General features: G+C 35.1%; 2 protein-coding genes across 4 annotated transcripts; one reads left to right on the forward strand and one right to left on the reverse strand.

Moving 5' to 3' along the window:
* Positions 1-141: 141 nt before the first annotated feature.
* On the reverse strand, positions 142-10,031 carry pla2g7 (phospholipase A2, group VII (platelet-activating factor acetylhydrolase, plasma)). 3 transcript variants are annotated; one of them, XR_010803879.1, is made up of 11 exons: positions 9,748-10,031; positions 8,483-8,619; positions 7,853-8,003; positions 7,559-7,652; positions 7,397-7,465; positions 4,903-5,074; positions 4,094-4,207; positions 3,259-3,350; positions 2,804-2,996; positions 2,543-2,691; positions 142-956 (listed from the first exon to the last, which is right to left on the reverse strand). XR_010803879.1 is itself a non-coding variant. In XM_066676811.1 (11 exons), exons 1-11 carry the CDS (start codon positions 9,809-9,811, stop codon positions 856-858), a joined length of 1,314 nt encoding a protein of 437 aa, XP_066532908.1. In that variant the 5' UTR covers positions 9,812-10,031; the 3' UTR covers positions 142-855. The 3 variants fall into 3 exon arrangements, 2 of the variants coding, with proteins under 2 accessions (XP_066532908.1, XP_066532909.1); XM_066676811.1 differs by having other exon boundaries at positions 2,826-2,996; XM_066676812.1 differs by lacking the exon at positions 2,804-2,996.
* A 1,395-nt stretch (positions 10,032-11,426) lies between these two features.
* On the forward strand, positions 11,427-17,069 carry mep1a.1 (meprin A, alpha (PABA peptide hydrolase), tandem duplicate 1). The gene is made up of 13 exons (XM_066677856.1): positions 11,427-11,486; positions 11,610-11,631; positions 11,711-11,752; positions 12,082-12,122; positions 12,493-12,568; positions 13,077-13,194; positions 13,405-13,580; positions 14,083-14,304; positions 15,097-15,243; positions 15,320-15,535; positions 15,791-16,255; positions 16,741-16,914; positions 17,023-17,069. Exons 1-13 carry the CDS (start codon positions 11,427-11,429, stop codon positions 17,067-17,069), a joined length of 1,806 nt encoding a protein of 601 aa, XP_066533953.1.
* The last annotated feature ends 1,636 nt before the right edge of the window (positions 17,070-18,705 follow it).

Here is an 18,705-nt window from a genome sequence, read left to right on the forward strand (position 1 = left end):
CAGTGTTGCATATTTAAATGTAATATAGGGAATTTAAGGACAGGTTTTAATATAATTCCCTGCCCAAAAAACCTTTTGTAAATAAAATCTCAATTATTTTTGATTTGCTTACAAATAAATAACCACAAATATTACATTGAAAGATATTTTATTATTATTGCAACAAATTAATATACAGCCTTAATATTACATTCCGGCAGAAATAGAAGGCATATAGTAGTGTACAAGGGTGAAAAATTTATTATACTGACAGCAATTGGAACTTCAGATATTATGATGCATCACACAGCAGATGAAACTGACATGCGTAAAATAATTGTCAACAAATACTTTTGTATTTAAAGCTGTGAATAGTTCTGTTGAGTGCTGAGGTAATTAACATATGTTTCACATACTGATGAACCCCCCTCCCAAATTTTGCTGTAAAACCAGCATAACAGATTTAGTAGTATAATTCAATCTGGGAGTTAGGGACCCAATTAGCAATAGTAAACAGCAATACAGCAAATGTGCAACTGTAGAAACAGCACATGATTCAATGGCACTGATGCACCAAACTGATGAGTAACATTTCATTAAGGGATATGAACATCTTTTGAAAATGTTTTACATTTTTATATATATATATGCTCTGCTTATTATTTTTTGTTGTCATTATTACCTTACATGTTAGAATCCTTGAAATTCAATTACACAGCAGTCAAAATTTGTTTGCTATAAATATGAAATTAGTACATCAAATACCTATTGTAGATTTCTTCTTATGTTATCTTATATGTATTGCCCAGTTACTTTGAGGTGATAACAAATATAAAAGGAGATGTAATGCTCATTTTCTACCTCTGTTGTGTTTTTTTACATTGATGACAGAGGTATGGTGATATTAGTGCCTGGAATCAGGTTGTCATCTTTTCCCTCGATTAAATGATCCCACTGATTAAAATTTTTCTCTAGAGCTGTGGAGAAAAATGTTTGAGCATCAGAACTTTATAAATGCACTTCAGGGTTTTTTTTTTTTTTTTCTTTCCCAAATTAAAACAGGCCCTATTTACATTTGCCATTCACAACAGTTCATTGTGAGCATCCCATCAAAACTCTGCATGTTTACAAATGCAGCTTCTGCACCCAGATCCTGAGATTAGGTTTAATACTTATATTAAACCTTGTGCTTTGCAGCCACTGGCCCTGATGGCCACCAACAATTTAGTTACAGCTGCATTGTTTTTTTGAAACAATCAGTCTGTTCACTAAATTATTTCTTGCACAGGACAAGTAGAGTGGAATCTGATCATAAATTGAATTGATAACTTCACTGGAAATTAAACGTAATGAATAGATGGTTAAATGAAACATAATATTGTGACCACCTTCATGTTTCTACACTCAGCTTCACTGACCATACAGGACCACTTTTTAGTTCTGTAATTACAGTCTGTAGTCCATCTGTTGCTCTGCATGTTTTTGCTGCCTTTCACCCTGTTATCCAAAAATCAGGACCCCCACCGAGCAGGTGAGTGTAGGAAAGAAAGATGTGATCATATTATGGTTGACTAATGAATACATTTTATTGCCTTAATGCAGTTGATCAACCTAGAAACACTTATGCGTAAGATTTATTTTTCATAATCTATTTTGAATCTAATCTACACGGCTAACACTCGTATGAATTGCTTCTGTTTTTAAGTTTAAGTACAGTGATATGGTGTATAAGTAGCGGCAAAAGTTTTAAATATCAGTCCATAACAAATAAGTTAATTTTGAACAGTAGAGTACTGTTATTGAGAATTTTAAAATATTTTTGTATTTACTCGTTTATTTTGTATTTGCATTGCACTTCTCATTTACGTTTCTCTCAGTCTCGCTTTCAGTATCAAATCCTCGCGTTTGAGCTCTGGCCATTTTGAATGTAGGGTGGATTTTAGTCAGCTGGTGGCTGCTGGAGATGAGCCCTGCTCATGAGTATATTCTACACATTACTCACCCCCCGCTCTGCAGTTCAGCAGAACCACCACCATCTAATACACACACTGCCGAACTGCAGAGCGAGGGGTGAGTACCCTGTGTGTGTTTGTCAGAGAGTGAACTTCAGGTCGAGGGGTGAGTACTGTGTGTGTACGTGTTAGACAGTGAACTGCAGGGCGAGGGGCAAATGCAGTGTTTGAGTGTATGGAGAGGTAAAACATGCAGGCCTATGTAGTGGGGAGTGTAGAATGTACTCTGCACCAGCAGCCAATGGCTAACTAGATTTTGCCCTCCTTAAAATGGCCAGAGAGAAAGCAAGATGGCAGAACTCAGAAGCGTAATTGAGAAAAGGTGCAGTGCAAATATGAAATGAACTGATAAACGTAGAAGTATTCTTTTGTTATATACCTGTTTTTAAAACTTTCAATATGTATAACAGTCTTCTCCTTTTCAAAATTAAATTTTTCGGTTATGGATTCAGTTTCTGATTTTTAAACATTTGGGCCCTACTTTGGCCCATACAGCGAACAAATCAAATTCAACCAAATTAAGGTAATTTTCAGAAAATTTTCCAACTTACATAAGTGGCGCTGAAGGAATGCTAATGAAGCATGGTTGCAAAGATCCATGGCTAAGTGAGGATCAATTTCTCCCTTCAACTTCAGGATCTTCCCAATCCAGTTACCAGTTAAAAATGTGAAATCAGGAAAACTCTGATGAACTGTCCCCCTGAACAAAAAGGACAAAATAAGTCAAGTTTAAAGCACTGTGCATTAAACTTGTCTGCTAGATATTTCCTCTTAGAATGGTTATGACTTTTAATTGCTTATTAATCATTTACTATATTAGCAAAAATTCCTGACTTGATGGTTATCATTTTTCTTGGGATCAATGCTGAGTCTAGCTTCTTCATGCGAATGATATTCCCAGCCCACTGAAATTTCTCAGAGTTTATGAAAAATATAGGCTGTTTCACACTTGGAAAGATTTCCTCTTCAAGGGGAAACATCCAGGTATCCAGTGCAATGCCACACCTGTGAATTAATATCAATGTTACATGGTAAGATCTTGGTTTCCCAAAAGCAAGTTGGCACAACATGATTATATATGAAACAGTGAGATAACTGAAAAAATATCTTGCCCATTAAACCTGATCTTAGCAGTAGAAAATGGGCCCTGGATTTTTGCTTACATAGTACGATTTATTTTGTTTCAGTGAAGCATATTAATATATGCAAAGTAAAAAGCCAAAATTGTGTTTACCTTGTAAACAATGTGTTATATTTTGATACTTACTTGAATGTGACTTCTTTGCACAGACACTCTATCACTGTGGCCCCACCAAAGGAATGACCCATAACTGCTATTCTACATAAGTCCAAAGAATTCTATGAAGGAACACGGGAATATCAATGAAACTGGTGCTAATGTGCGCTGAGCAGCAGTTAAAGCAAAACAAGAACATAAAATGTTTAATATGGCTGAATACCCTCCCTGGTGAAGCAATTAAAAAGCATGTATGTGTGTGTACATAAGTTGCAAGCCAGTTCCAACTTTGCATCTAAAAGTCAGTTTAGTAAGCCAATATAAATATCTCAAACTCAAAAACTGAACCATTTTCAGTTGAACCTGGCTAGCTAACTGCTCTTATAATATACAAAAAATATCATTATTTATTGTATGATAATATAATTTATTTAACAGTTTAATTAAATAAATTTTTTTTAATTAAATGATTTCCAGATGACAAGTAGAGCATGTATCAGTAATAAATGTTCCAAAGTAATGTATTTCCACAGTTTCTTCAATAAAGTATTCAATATTTCTGACTAAGGGCTTAATGAATTTTCAGGCAATAAACGATGCTTACATTTGTGTGCACAATAAATTGAGTTATGACTATACATGCAGAGATAAAATAGGTTACTGATGTAAAATCCAGCTTTCTTAATCGGGTTTCTAGACCTTACTACGATCTCAGAAATCAGAGTATGTTGTTTGCATGACCACTTGAATAATGCAGAAATACAGTTTGGTTTATAATAACCAAATAAAGATTGGTTAATTAAATGCATGTAAACACACTCACTGTAATATGTAAAATTAAAAAATACCTTTTTATTTTAATTACCTCTAATGTTGTCCAGTCAAAGTCTGACTGTAAGACATTTGTCACAGATTTTCCTGCATTGATGTCAATAAGAAGATTCAGAGTGCGGATGCATTCCTCTGCTCTTTGTTTAACCTAAGAAAAAAACAAAGTTCTGTAATTGGTGAGAAGACCGTGGCTTGCGACACCTTCATTTTATTTTTCTTCTGAAATATAACTTAGTATTATTATACTTGACCATTTTCAAATTTTACTAAAAATTAGAAAAGATTCTCTTCATCCCATGGTCTAAACATTTTATTTTCAAATTAGCAACCTGAAAAAGCTGCCCCTAGGGAATCACATAGATGGCAAAAAATATGTCAAAAAATTCATTCATTCATTCATTCATTATCTGTAACCGCTTATCCAGTTCAGGGTCGCGGTGGGTCCAGAGCCTACCTGGAATCATTGGGCGCAAGGCAGGAATACACCCTGGAGGGGGTGCCAGTCCTTCACAGGGCAACACAGACATTCACTCACACACACGGACACTTTTGAGTCGCCAATCCACCTATCAACGTGTGTTTTTGGACTGTGGGAGGAAACCGGAGCACCCGGAGGAAACCCACGCGGACACGTGGGAACACACCAACTCCTCACAGACAGTCACCCGGAGCGGGAATCGAACCCACAACCTCCAGGTCCCTGGAGCTGTGTGACTGCGACACTACCCGCTACGCCACCATGTCAAAAAATATACTGCTTAAAAAAGTATATTACGTTTAAAAAATTACTGTAAATAAAAGGGTCTGTGAGTGGATAAAGGGATTGGTTAGGTATTCTCTCACTTGCTTGTTTCTTAGAGGAAATTCACTCTCGCCTGGTTTCAGCACTCTGTAGTACATCCATTGCTCCTCCAAGTCATCAGACACAGGCCGAAAATTTTCACGTTTTGAATGGGAATTCTGTTCTGCTGCACTCTTCTCCTTGTAGTAGAAGGTTGCAGAAGATGATTCATCCCTCAAAGAAAAACAAAAATGCATTGAGAAAATAACGTCCTTTTCCATGATTGGGAATGCAACTTGACCTGCAACTTTCCGCAGGTTCCTTGCCAATGTTGAATTGAGTACTGCAATGTTTAAGCAAAATGCATCCATCATCATCCTTATTTTTTCTGCTTAACACAGAAGCCCTGATCAATTCAGATTCAGATTCAAGGCTGCCTGCCTTGTCAAAGGTACACTAGCCATGTTAAGTTTGTGAAAATTCCTTCTTTAAAACAGTTTACATGACAAAGATTTGAAGTTAAGATATAATTTAATTTTTACATGTATTATTCTTGATTACAACATTAATTTTAAAGTGCAATTGTGTTTTCTTAAAGGTACAGTGATCACAGGGAGGCTGAGACACAGCTCGTAGCCTAAACCTAGTCTTTATGTGATTATATAAACAGGACCATTATGGGAAAAATCATTATAAGTCAGCACTATGCTCTTCTAGAAGATGATGATGGAAGGCTGATCTACAGATAGGAGCCTAATCCAGCCTTCACAGGAATGGTTTAAAACATTTAATGCTCCTATGATATAAGCAATATAACTTATTATATAAGTACAAATATGGGATAATAATTAGAGGATGGCCGGAAGGTCACTGGTTCAATTCCTGGCACTGGAAAGGAAAAATTAATCCACCGCTGTAGTGACCTTGAACAAGGCACCTAACCACCAAACTGCTCCCCAGGCCTTGAGGTGATAATGATGAATGCCATTTACTGCAGTAAACACACTTAAACGCTGAAATTAAAAGCCTATGAATTGGTTAATTTGTTTGCAGGTCTTCATGTGATTGAAGTCACTAAAGTCCAGCAAGTTAGATATGGCTAATTTAAATGGCTTAACTACAATACTCCTGTACCCATAAATTAGTGAAAACATGAGCAGAAATTGAGGGAATCAAAACCTTTTTTCTCATGGCCCTCCAGGACTCAGTATATTTATGTCACTAGTAAAACTAAAAATGAACTGGCTGTGAGCTGCTGGCGAAGCGGACATCACTAATAAAACTGCATGGTGAACAGACTGTCTGGTTCTACAGCCGGAAGACTCGCCCCAGTGTACCATTTTTAACTTATGGAAATGGGGTGTAATTTGTCCCTTTTTACATATGCTAAGCATCCTGGGCACTGATCTGATGTTAAGTACAGTGAAACCTTGGCTTACGAGCGAAAACTCACAAATTTTCCAAGATATGAGCCGTCGCTTGGTCGATTTAAGATGCGAGCCACCCGCAACTACGTGGCCCAGTGAGTGGTCACTTCACTTGGTTATCTTGCCATGCATATCTGTCGTATCGCTGTTTTTGTAGCAAGAAAAGAAAAACTCCCCCTAACCACCTCCGCCAATCTCCTCCAGCATTTTCGTCTGATCTCCAAGGTAAGTACACTTAATAGAATGATTCTTTTATTATTATTTTTTATACATTATATGTTATTATAAACTTAATTTTTCTTACTTAAAAACAAGTAAAAAAAAGTGTTGTGGTTTATTTATAGTATTTGAATTAATTTTAATGGGGAAATTTAAAGAGTAAATTGAGTTACGAGCATGGTCACTGAACGAATTACTGTGTTCTCCCTGTGTCCACGTGGGTTTCCTCCGGGTGCTCCAGTTTCCTCCCACAGTCCAAAAACACACGTTGCAGGTGGATTGGCGACTCGAAAGTGTCCGTAGGTGTGAGTGAATGTGTGTGTGTCTGTGTTGCCCTGTGAAGGACTGGCGTCCCCTCCAGGGTGTATTCCCGCCTTGCGCCCGATGATTCCAGGTAGGCTCTGGACCCCCCGCGACCCTAAATTGGATAAGCGGTTACAGATAATGGATGGATGGATGGATTTTAATAGAGTACATAAATTCAGGTCAAGTCAAATTTATTTGTATTTTAATTTTAAAATAAAATAAATATATTTGATACAAGGTTCTGATATCTGTATTATAAAAGGAATAATGTTATTTTAAAATTTCAATGTGATTTAATTACTAGTAAAAAACAATGTCTGTTTTGGTCCCTAGACCTCTAATGCCTCTGCAGTTGCTTTTCCTATGGGTACACCAAAGCATACTGGTAAGAATTTGATGACCTAGTTTGTACCATTGTCTACTCACTTCTCACATTTACTATGACGTAAAAACCATATCGCTAACATATAAGAGTTCATTTATCAGGTGACTTTATTTGTCTCGTCCATTAACAGTCAACGATCAACTCTATCCCTTTTGCATCAATCGTACATATGTCCAGTTAGATTGATTGTGTCCAATCCTAGTTTAAAAAGGGACAAACCTGTGCTCCACTGCAGCAACAACAAAGCCCTGTGAGGCCAGCTCTGCACATATAGCTGAGTACAATGTCCTGGGAAATAGAACAGAGACAACTACATGGGTGTTTACATTCCATGAATGGGTCAGAAGTATTTAAACAGAAACTAATTTGAATCAAAGGTACCTGAATGCTCCAAGCCCATGGGAGAAAATAATTACTGGATATTTCCCGCCTGGCTTAAAAGATGCATTCCAGGCTGCTGGGATTTTGTAGGACCCTTTTTCGACGAGAAAAACACACATTTAATTCATACTCTGAATCATAATGTTTATAATGACTAAATATTATTTTATGCAAAAGAAATTGTCACAACAGTATATTCAAAATGCACTGTTTATCAGTAGAAAAGCATTAGTTTTAAATTAATTAAGTGAAGTCCAATAAATTAGTTTGGAAATGTGTACAAATAACTTTTACCAAAAAGGTAGTTAAAAATGCGTTCACTCAGCGTTCTATTCATTTTCATGAAGTCTGAAAGGCCGTTGAAGTATTCTCTGCATGGAACCCAATCTGGCTTCTCGTACCCTTCAGACGTTTGGCAGGGATAGTATAATCTGAAAAATGTTCCCTGTGATACAAGGGATTTCTAGTTACAGGCACAGTTGATATTTGGCAACAGAATAATGTTCAGTCCAAAAGAAAAAAACTCAAATTTCAAATGCCTTCTTGTTGAGATCACTGCTCTTTTGCATTAAACAACCCCAACCCCTCAGTACAATATAAATTTAGAGGTTATATAAAAGATGTAACATTTATTCCAAACTGCCATTAGAGTAGAAGGGTATAATACACAGCCTCACAATTATCTGTAACACATTATACATTTGCTATGGACTAAACCATAAACTGAAAGAGGAAAAAAATTGAGGATGAAATATTGGTGGTGTGCACCAATATTGGTTTGTTATTGCTGTTAGTGGACCTACTTTCATGGTCCAGATATCAGTGTACTTTACACATACCATGTAAACACAATCTACATATATCAGAAAAACAACATTAATATGAACACAAACAGCCGTTGGCCAGACACTCTTCATCACTGACCTGTACTGTGTGGCCCACCATTAAATCTGAGCATCCCACTTGGTGTGGACCTTTTCCAGATGGTATTCCCAGGTTGTTGTTATGGCCAGGTGAATTCCCCATTTTTACAGCAGATGTCAAGTTCTTCCACGTCAGCCCTGCCAGACGGATTGTAATGAAATGTAGGATATGTAACTACATAACCAGCCACAAACCACTTCAGGAACAGAAATGCTGAACTAAAATATAATCAGCTTTCATAAAGTTAGGCATCATTAATCTTACATCAGTCTAATCTGAGATCAGTTATCAGAACTGCTTTGGAAATGCTGGACCATTTAACCATTTCTAAAGTTAAGGATGTTCCAACAGGGAGAACCGAGGGACATTCCTATGGGACAAATTTCAGTTTGAGCTGAAAGTATCTGACTAATTCAAAGACTGAAATGGAAAAAGTAACTCATAATTGTAAGTTAACCGTTGTTTTAAAAAAAGTCTCCAATTAAAATCAAGTGTTTAACATTAACATGCTTGTGTGGTATTTTTTTAAATGACAGATGTGCAAAATAAATAGAGGTTGAGTCATAGTTGAAGCATTCAGATTTTGAAAAAAACATGTTCCAAAGACATACTCAAACAGGTGAATACAGACAGCCAGGCTATGTGATGTCATAAACCCAAGAAACAAATCTAAACTTGTGGGGCAGGGCTTTCAAGCTGCTGGCAAGTGACAGAGGGGTAAATGGAGTTGGAAGTGGGAATTATTTAAATATTCATAGATCCAAGCATAATTTATGAAGGCAAATGTTTGAGTAAACCATTTTAAGGCATTGGTGTTGTGGAAATAATTTCTAAATATACAAATTCTGATTAACTGAGATTACAGTGAGATGAGTTTTAGGGGATTCAAGAGTGTGAATCAATATTCAGTCAGACAGGTAACCAGTTGAGCCAGATTCCATTTCCAAATCAGGATTTCTCTGGCATATGGACTTGATTTCAGTAACCACTTGCCTGAGTTTTAGCCTAACTAAAACTCGAATCGTTCCCTGAGCCCTTTATTTTATACATATACTTCATTTGAATACAACAAACTTTTCACTTACGTTTATGAACTCAACCAGTTATGTTAAAACAAAAATACTCTCAGATGAGTGTATCATCTGTATGAACTGTAATGCCATTTGTGTACTCAGTTTAAACAGTAATACATTTTACACGCCTAAATATAAGCAAACAAATAGCTTCTCGTAGTTTTTTAGAACATGGAAATGTAAAAGCCTTACCTGATGTTACAAGTATACACTCATAAATCTTCTTGACCTGAGGTGTCTGTATAGTAAAACACATACAGCGACAGAAAAACTGAGCTCTTAACCACACAACAGACTCTCCACTGGTTAGTTCCGCTGTGTACACTGAGGGAGAAACTAAAATTCACACAGCGCCCTACTCCCTCTCTAGTGCAATACACATCCTATCACACTGTGGGTTTGCACCCAAACAGCGCACTAAATACCATACTCGTCTTCATACAACTTATGGTCGAAGGATAACCTCTTTCTGTCGAACGTATATCACACGCATTCGCTGGGAAGCCGTCATTTTTAGACCAACATAGTGCACTTTATAGGGATCGTGGATCCATATTAGACACACCCGAAAGAGTTTGCAACAGCGCCGTAACGGCATCGGGTGACATTACAGCCTGGGTAAAGAAAAAAATAACAAAATGGAAAATATAGTACATTGTAAATACTCCTTTGAAAAACAACAAATAAATAAATAAATAAATAAATAAATAAGACAATGCACATTTAAACCTACTTTCTGGCTGTTCTTCTTGTATGCCTTTCTTACAGTATATAGATCAGATATTTTAAAATAAATAAGACTTGTAAATATATAGGATAGAATGCACAATTTAGATCATTTTTAGTGTTTTAAAATACAATCAAATTAAAGATAATTAATTAATAAATCAAATTAAAATATTACATAAAAATACTGATTATAATTAAGATGAAGTATTAACCCAAGAAAAATAGCAACATTGAAAAATGAAATAAAAAGATTAATCTGTGATTTGTTTATTTTCTTTACATTTTATTTAACACACATATGTACAAAGAAAACATTTCCACTGCCATGTTTTCACTGAATTGATTGGGTTTTATAAACATAAACAAATGCAGAGTCTGATGGCTGATGCATAAAAGGGATTATTTGATGGGGTACAGATCAAGAACAGACCACAGCATTTCCAAAAATTTTCCATTATGTGTTTAGAGCACATCTTTGTCTTTATTTGTATATTTCATCCACTTTCTCCAGTTTTCATTCAATTGATTTCCTGCTTTAAAGCATAAGTTATTTTTTTCCATCTGACATATTTGCAGTATAATATCCATCCACTGATTTTTCTTAGGTGGATATTTTTATTGCATTTTGATAAAGCGTGCCACATTTGCTGGAAATTGAGTTTGTAATTGTTGCACTTGAAAATTATATTTTTGCTTTAACGCTTTGATATCATGTTAGGTAATTAAGCATAGTAAAACAAGGCAGGGGTTAAGAGTATACAACATTTGAGTGTAATTTTCAATTCTGATTTTCATTCGTTCATTCATTCATTCATTCATTCACAATTTGAGAAATATTGCTAAAATACCACCTTTTCTATTCCACCGCAAAGAATTTGTTAAAAGATGTTCACTGCACTGTGTAAAGAATCCAGATCTGTAAAATCTGAAGTGTTGTCGATTGTGTTGACGGTTCAGTGATGATGATGATAAAGAAAGTTGTGAAACACGTGGACCTGGGGCAATAAAATTATAGCATTTTAGTTCTGAACTACTTCAAGGCCTTGAAGTTCTCCTGGAGTCATTAATCAGATAAACAGGGTCAAAGTTCTTGCTCAGTAAGATTTAAACTGGTGTGAATTTACTCCTCATGCACATTCATCATGAACCTGCTAGAGCTTCTTCTTTTTACTGCTCTGGCTACAGGAGCCATCTCCTCCACGGTAAGTTACACAAAACACCTTTTATTTCTTCAAGTTTTACCTAAATGTGCCTTTGATGCATTTTGGCATTTTACTGCATGTGTACTAAAAAAAACACTTATTATATTATTTTTTATTTATAAGATTCCAAGACCTAGAGTGCATGGTAAGTCTGTTATTATCACGTAACTAAAGATGCACAGCTGTGTATCAATATATGACAATAGATGTGTTTTTTTCCACAGAGGTTGAAGATGAACCAAATGATAATCCAATCATTAATCTAGGTAAGCCTAAGCTATTTTGCCTGAATATAAATTTGCATAGAATTGCTTTTTCCAAAATGAAAAAATGTCAGATACTTTTTAACATTGAGCAAAGGTTTCATGAAAAATGGGTCAATGGAAATGCTCCAAAATTGCTGGGAGTTAAATCTTTTTTGCCTTAGCTTTAATTGTATTTTTGTTTCTTCCTGCCATTATTTTGGTCAACAGTGATGTGCAATAGTTTGCAATTTAAAACACATGTTGAAACATGTTGAGGATTTATTGATTATTCTGATATTTATTGAAAACAAATATTTGAATTGTATGTTTGTATTTGTTCTGATTAAAAGGATCCAAAGCCGCCCTGATTGAGGGGGATATTCTTCTACCTGTGAGTATATTGGTCATTTTAATAAATGAGCCATGGTTTATTTAAATATTTTATGTTTAAATACAGTATTAACCATAAAATATGAAAATGAAATATATTGGAATGTGATGCATATAGTTCCAAACCTTAATAAAATATCAGTGTTGTATTGTAATATATCTCAAAAAAGGATTAGTTTTCTCTTTTACTTTGCCAGGCTGTTATTGAAAGACTTAATAATACCTCCATTACTAAGGACATTGATTAGTTTAATGCACTTTTTTCATTATTATAGTGGTAGTTTAATGTAATATATATTGTACATGCGTGTATTTTTGAAATGTCATATTTTTGTATGGGGATTTTTTTGTGTTCATTTTATTGTCAACAGCCTGGACGAAATGCTCTAATCGACAAAGTTTACAGATGGACGTTCCCTATCCCTTACATACTATCTGATAGCCTTGGTAGGTCCTAAAAATGAACTCTTATATGGATTTTTTGCTTAAATAATTATTAACACTAACTATTAACTACATTTTATATCTAAACTATCTCTTGTAATCAGAAGTGGGTAGTAACTGCTTACATTTACTCATAAATATTGGTGTATTTGTAGAAATAAACACTTTAAAATTTGACTTAAGTAATTAACTGAGGAAACCAATTACTGATTAATTTCTCTATGTTATGTTAGTACATATTTGTAATGGCCAGTATTTATTTTAGACTTAAAGTCTCAACAGGAGAAGAGAGTACAAGCATATTGTGCACTTCTACTGTAACCGTTTAATACTTGAAAACATATTTTTATTTGAGTTATTGTTTTATACATTTTTTTTATTTGTAAACATGTATTTAGGCAGGTATACCCACCTCTGCATATAACAGACCACAGTAGTAGTTCATGCTTGTTCACTATTTACTATTACTTACTGTTTACTGTAAAACTGTACAACTTGTGGCTCTGTCCAGATCTGAACGCTAAAGGAACCATCTTTCAAGCTTTTGAAGTCTATCGGCTCAAGTCTTGTGTAGACTTTAAACCTTACGAAGGGGAAAAGGCCTACATCAAATTTGAGAAACGAGATGGGTGCGTGTTTGCAGTGTAACTTAAATCTTATTATAAACATAATAAACAGTGCTTATTTTTGCTGTATCAAAGAATTTCCAAAATGGCAAATTTACAGCTACAAAACTCGTAAAATTGAATAGAGTTTCTGAGCATATTTATCAGTCCATTAATTTCTTATATTCTGTGCTGCAATGCAATAACATACATATCATTGCTGCTGATTTAAAGGTGCTTTTCGAGTGTGGGGATGCAGAGCAGTGGTCAGATATTGTCTCTGGGCCCTGGCTGTGATCACAAAGCTATTGTTGAGCATGAGCTCCTGCATGCATTGGGCTTCTATCACATGCAATCACGTCAGGATCGCGACGACTATGTGAAGATTTGGCTTGACCAGGTTATTGATGGTAAATTCATAAGCATTCATTTTTCAGGCTTGTGTATAAGAAAGTGCTGATTTCCAGAATGTTTTTTAAGCCTAACATGTACTTAATGTTTTAACTCTGTGCTTTTTATTGGGTAACATCTGTAATGTGGACCCTTAAGCTATAAGAAGTGAAAAATGTGATTTATGACTGACAGTATTTTGTCCACGACTAGACTAAATCCATGATGGAAATGTTGTGGTAAATCTGAAAAAGGATAATGTTTTGGGCATAAGCTAGCATGATATGTGCACCATTTTTTCATATGTTGGAACTTTTGAAGATAGTACATATTCTGCCATTTCTCTAGAATCAAACCAGTCTCAATGAAATACAATTGTTGAAAATCTTTTAAAGCTGTTGAAATTTATCTTTAAATTTCAGGGATGCTGGTCATGATGAGTAAAAATTTTACACTACTTGTCAAATGTCATTACAGTTGAAGAAGCTACAAATATGCCATTATTGTTGTTATTTTTGTCAGGTCTTCAGCACAACTTCAACAAATATGATGACAGCTTTGTCACTGATATGAACACTCCATACGACTATGAGTCAGTCATGCACTACAGGCCCTTCTCCTTTAATAAAGACCCTGACATCCCCACCATCACCACCAACATCCCAGAATTCTACAATATCATCGGACAGTATCTGGACTTCAGTGAACAGGATGTTGTGAGATTGAATAAAATGTACAACTGCTGTAAGTGATGCTTATTATTTTCACTTCCAAAAATATTCAAGAACACTATAATGTATTACTTTCCATGATTTATAGCCAATGAAATAACTGTAATCAAGATTATAAAGTGGCCAAACTTGATTGTTATATAGTTTCCAAACTCACCTCTGATGAAACAACACAACCACAGCTTAAGTAAACAAATATCTCTATTTATGGTCCTCCAAATGTGGTTAAAAAAACACGACATTTTGTTTCATATTCTAAATAAATACATTCTGTTTCTTTTTATTTTTATTTGCATTTAATTTCATTTGAAATTGATGAAAATACAATTTTACGGTTTTTGTAACCATAATTGTAAAAGTGAAATAATTACAGTTGGCACAAATTATAATCAAGAAATTATGTAAATAGTGTGACAGGTCTAGTTAGCTATTCATCTATTGATTTTTATACATTAAAGACAACATTATTTAAACATTCCTTTTCCTTTTTTTACAACATATATATATATACACACTGTTGGTGTTAAATGCCTACGTACTGGCTGAATTTAGGTTTTGGAATACAAGAGTACATGTACTTATTTTAACTAGGAAAATCAAAATAGTTCTGACCTGTGAAATCCACTTTGTATGTTTTTATATGCTGTTAATTTTGAGTAATCAAAAAAAACAAACAAAAACTCTCAAAAAGTGATGTCCTAATGCTGAAAATTTCAACACATGCTTAGTCATTTAGAATGTAAATACATAGAACTTACTCAATAGGTTTTAGAAACCCACTTAATGTAGAATGGATCTTTTTCAGCTGCCTCCCTGACATTGCTGGACCAGTGCACTTTTGAATACATCAATGTTTGTGGCATGATCCAGAGTTCTACTGATGACGAAGACTGGGTACACACGAAGAGCACCCCAGGCTCTGAAGACCATACTCTTATTGGACAGTGTAGAGGTCAGTATTCATCACTGGCTGTCATGTGAACATCCAATGATGAGCTGGATTTGCTGACGTTGTTGCATCATTTCAGATGCAGGGTATACAATGCACATGGACACAGCAGTTGGAAAATCAGGGGAGTCTGCACTGTTGGAATCTCGGCTTCTTTACCCTAAAAGAAAACTTCAGTGTCTTCAGTTCTTCTACAAAATGACTGGCAGCCCAAAGGACAGACTGAGCATCTGGATCAAGATGGATGATGGAACAGGGACAGTGCGCAAACTAAAAAAAGTGCACACGATTTGGGGTATTTATCTTGCACAGCAGATATGCACTAGCATATTCCCTGACTTTTATTCTTCAATTCACTTAATATTTTAGATGCTAAGCTTAGTGACATTGGCTTGTAACTTACATACACACACAATATCTCACTTTTATTTATAATAATAATAATAATAATAATAATTATTATTATTATTATTATTTATTCTTATTTAATAAGTATTATTTATTACTTACTTACTTACCCTACTTACTCATTTGTGTTTTCTTCCTTTAGCGGATGATGATAAGTCCTGGAAGATTGCTCATGTACCTCTGGAAGTTGGAGTGAAGTTCCGTTATGGCTTTCAAGCAATGAAGGGAGATCCTACCAATTCTGGAGGGGGGATATCGATAGATGACATCAGCCTTTCTGAGACACGCTGTCCCTCTGCCGTTTGGCGCATTCAGAACTTTTCTCAAATCATGGCCACTGCAGATCGTGATACTTTCTTGGACAGCCCGCGCTTTTACAGCCCAGAAGGTTATGCTTTTGGAATCCGAGTGAACCCGCTATCAAACTATACTGATTACACAGGCAACTACACCGGACTCTATTTTCATCTGGTCAGTGGGGACAATGATGCTGTCATGCAGTGGCCAGCTGTGGACCGCCAGGCCACTCTAATAGTGATGGACCAGGATCCAGACATCAAACTGAGAATGTCCTCTGCTAAAAGTCTCACAACAGACCTGTCAACAAGTAGGTTTTGTTAATTTAAATAATATATAAGTAACTATATATTAATATATATAAGTAATATATATTATTAATATATTAAATTAGAATATCTTCTCACCTATTAAGAACAATTATTGGCAATGACTGAAAAAAAATCTGGACCTCTGAATATCTTGCTTTCAATTCGATTTCAATGAGCAGCAAGTAAGAAATAATTACAGCAACTTCTTTGTTATGACAAGTGATAACTGTGGCTTTCAAAGATTAAAGCGTATAATGTCATTCAGATATTAGTATGACATGTTATTCATTAACTGTTAGTGAGGTAGCATCTGGGCATGCAGGGGACATATATTTGTATACCCCTAAATGATCTCTGTTACACTTTATGTTGTACATTGTTGAATACTTATTTATTTATCTATCTCCACTGTGTATGTATTTTTGGAAATGTGTTGAAAGAGTGCTGATATCATTTCATTGCAAAAATATTTTTCTCCCTTTAGCTACAGAAGGCAATTTGTACTGGGATGATCCAACAAAAGTTGGGACATATGATGCTGCCTGCCAGTGTTACAGAGGTGAATCAAGGGGTTGGAGAAATTTTATCAAGCATTTTGACCTACACCGACGGAATTACCTTAAAAATGATGACCTCATCATCTTGGTTGACTTTGAAGGTAAGCTTACAAAAGTGTTGATTTATCCCCCCGAGACACATTGAGCTCCATAAATTACTTTACATTTCTTAATCTGCTGTGATTTGTGGTTATTTCACTTTTGTGTAGATCTAACACCCGTGAAGAACAGTGAAGTCCCTGTTGCAACAGAGTAAAACCACAATGGTGGTGAGTTAGCAGCAAGCGCACAGACCAGCATGAACTCAACAGTTTTAGTATACTTTATAATGACTGACAGCTTCAAAATGAAAGGCATAAAAGATACAGGCACCTAGAAGTCTTAATGTCCAAGTCATGCTGTGGTTTCAACATGTTCAGATCTGTTTTTAGATCTACACTTCAACAGACCCTATATTACAAAAGCTTCCATTGTCTGGAAGCGCTTATCCAGTTTAGGGTTGCAGTGGGTCCGGAGCCTACCCTGAATCAGTCCTTCACAGGGCCACACACACACACACACACACACACAAACACACATTCACTCACACCTTTTTGAGTCACCAATCCACCTACCAACGTGTGTTTTTGGACTGTGGGAAGAAACCAGAGCACCCGGAGGAAACCCGGAGCAGGCCTTGAACCCACAACCTCCAGGTCCCTGGAGCTTTGTGACTGCGACACTACCTGCTGTGCCATGTTCATATTATCATTAATGCTATTATTAAAAATATAGTTTGTACCCACATTACACACATAGCACATACATTTAAAAATATATATTTACACAGTGACTTTGACAGGTGGAGTTCTACACACTATTATTCATATCACTTTTTATTGTTTCTGTTTTACATTCATGATCATATTAATTAATTACTTTTTTTCATATAAAGCTGTTCTGGGATATTCTATAGTTTATATATTATTAAAATTATTATATATATATATATTTTTTTATATTATTTTATATTTTAATATATAATAATATTAATAATAATATATAATATTTTATATTTTAATATATATATATATATATATTTTTTGTCCACCCTGATACTCAAGACCAAATTACACAAGCAATTATCTTGCATAAGATTATCATTCATAAATGGGTAATTTAATAACTTTGGTCTTTGAACAAGCTGGCATTGATATAGCAGTGATGTGGTGTACAGAGATTTAAACATGCTGATTTATCGGTTTTCATAGTTCTAACTGCTATTGTATAAAGTAGCATGTAGCAGCACTACAATTTAACTACAACTAAAACTTTAAAAAAAATGGTGACTGCCTCCAGGTCATGATTTTAGCTTTGCCCTAGCTGAACCAAGCAAATTTTTTAAACATTCATGTACAGAACTTGAGTAGCCCTGGTCAAATTGTGTTTTGACTGATCATAACGTAATACATTATCTATAAGGAACAAACATGAATATGAATGTTTTCAACTTTAGTGTATATTTCTGTTTATTTGCTGTGTCTAACATTCATTCATCTTCTGTAAAGACTTCATTTTCATCAGTCTTGTGGTGGGTTTGGAGCTTACCTGGCATCTTTGCGTGCACCAGGAACACCAGCACAGACTTGCGTTAGCATAGCTTGTTGGAAATAAATAACTATACAATATGAAACATATAAACCCCATTTAAAGAATTGGTGAGACATTAAAAACTAATATTATTTCAAGTTAAACATTGAACAATTGATCCCACAGATGGCACTACATGAGAAACCAAAACTAGTATTTTAAAAATTGTGATTGTTTTCCTTTTACATTTGTCAGTTAAATGAATATTTAAGAGAATAAATAAATCACATTTTTTTGTTCTTATTGCATTTTTCAAAATGTCC

Source organism: Hoplias malabaricus, chromosome 7 (assembly GCF_029633855.1).
Source record: "Hoplias malabaricus isolate fHopMal1 chromosome 7, fHopMal1.hap1, whole genome shotgun sequence".
In the NCBI taxonomy this organism is placed as follows: domain Eukaryota; kingdom Metazoa; phylum Chordata; class Actinopteri; order Characiformes; family Erythrinidae; genus Hoplias; species Hoplias malabaricus.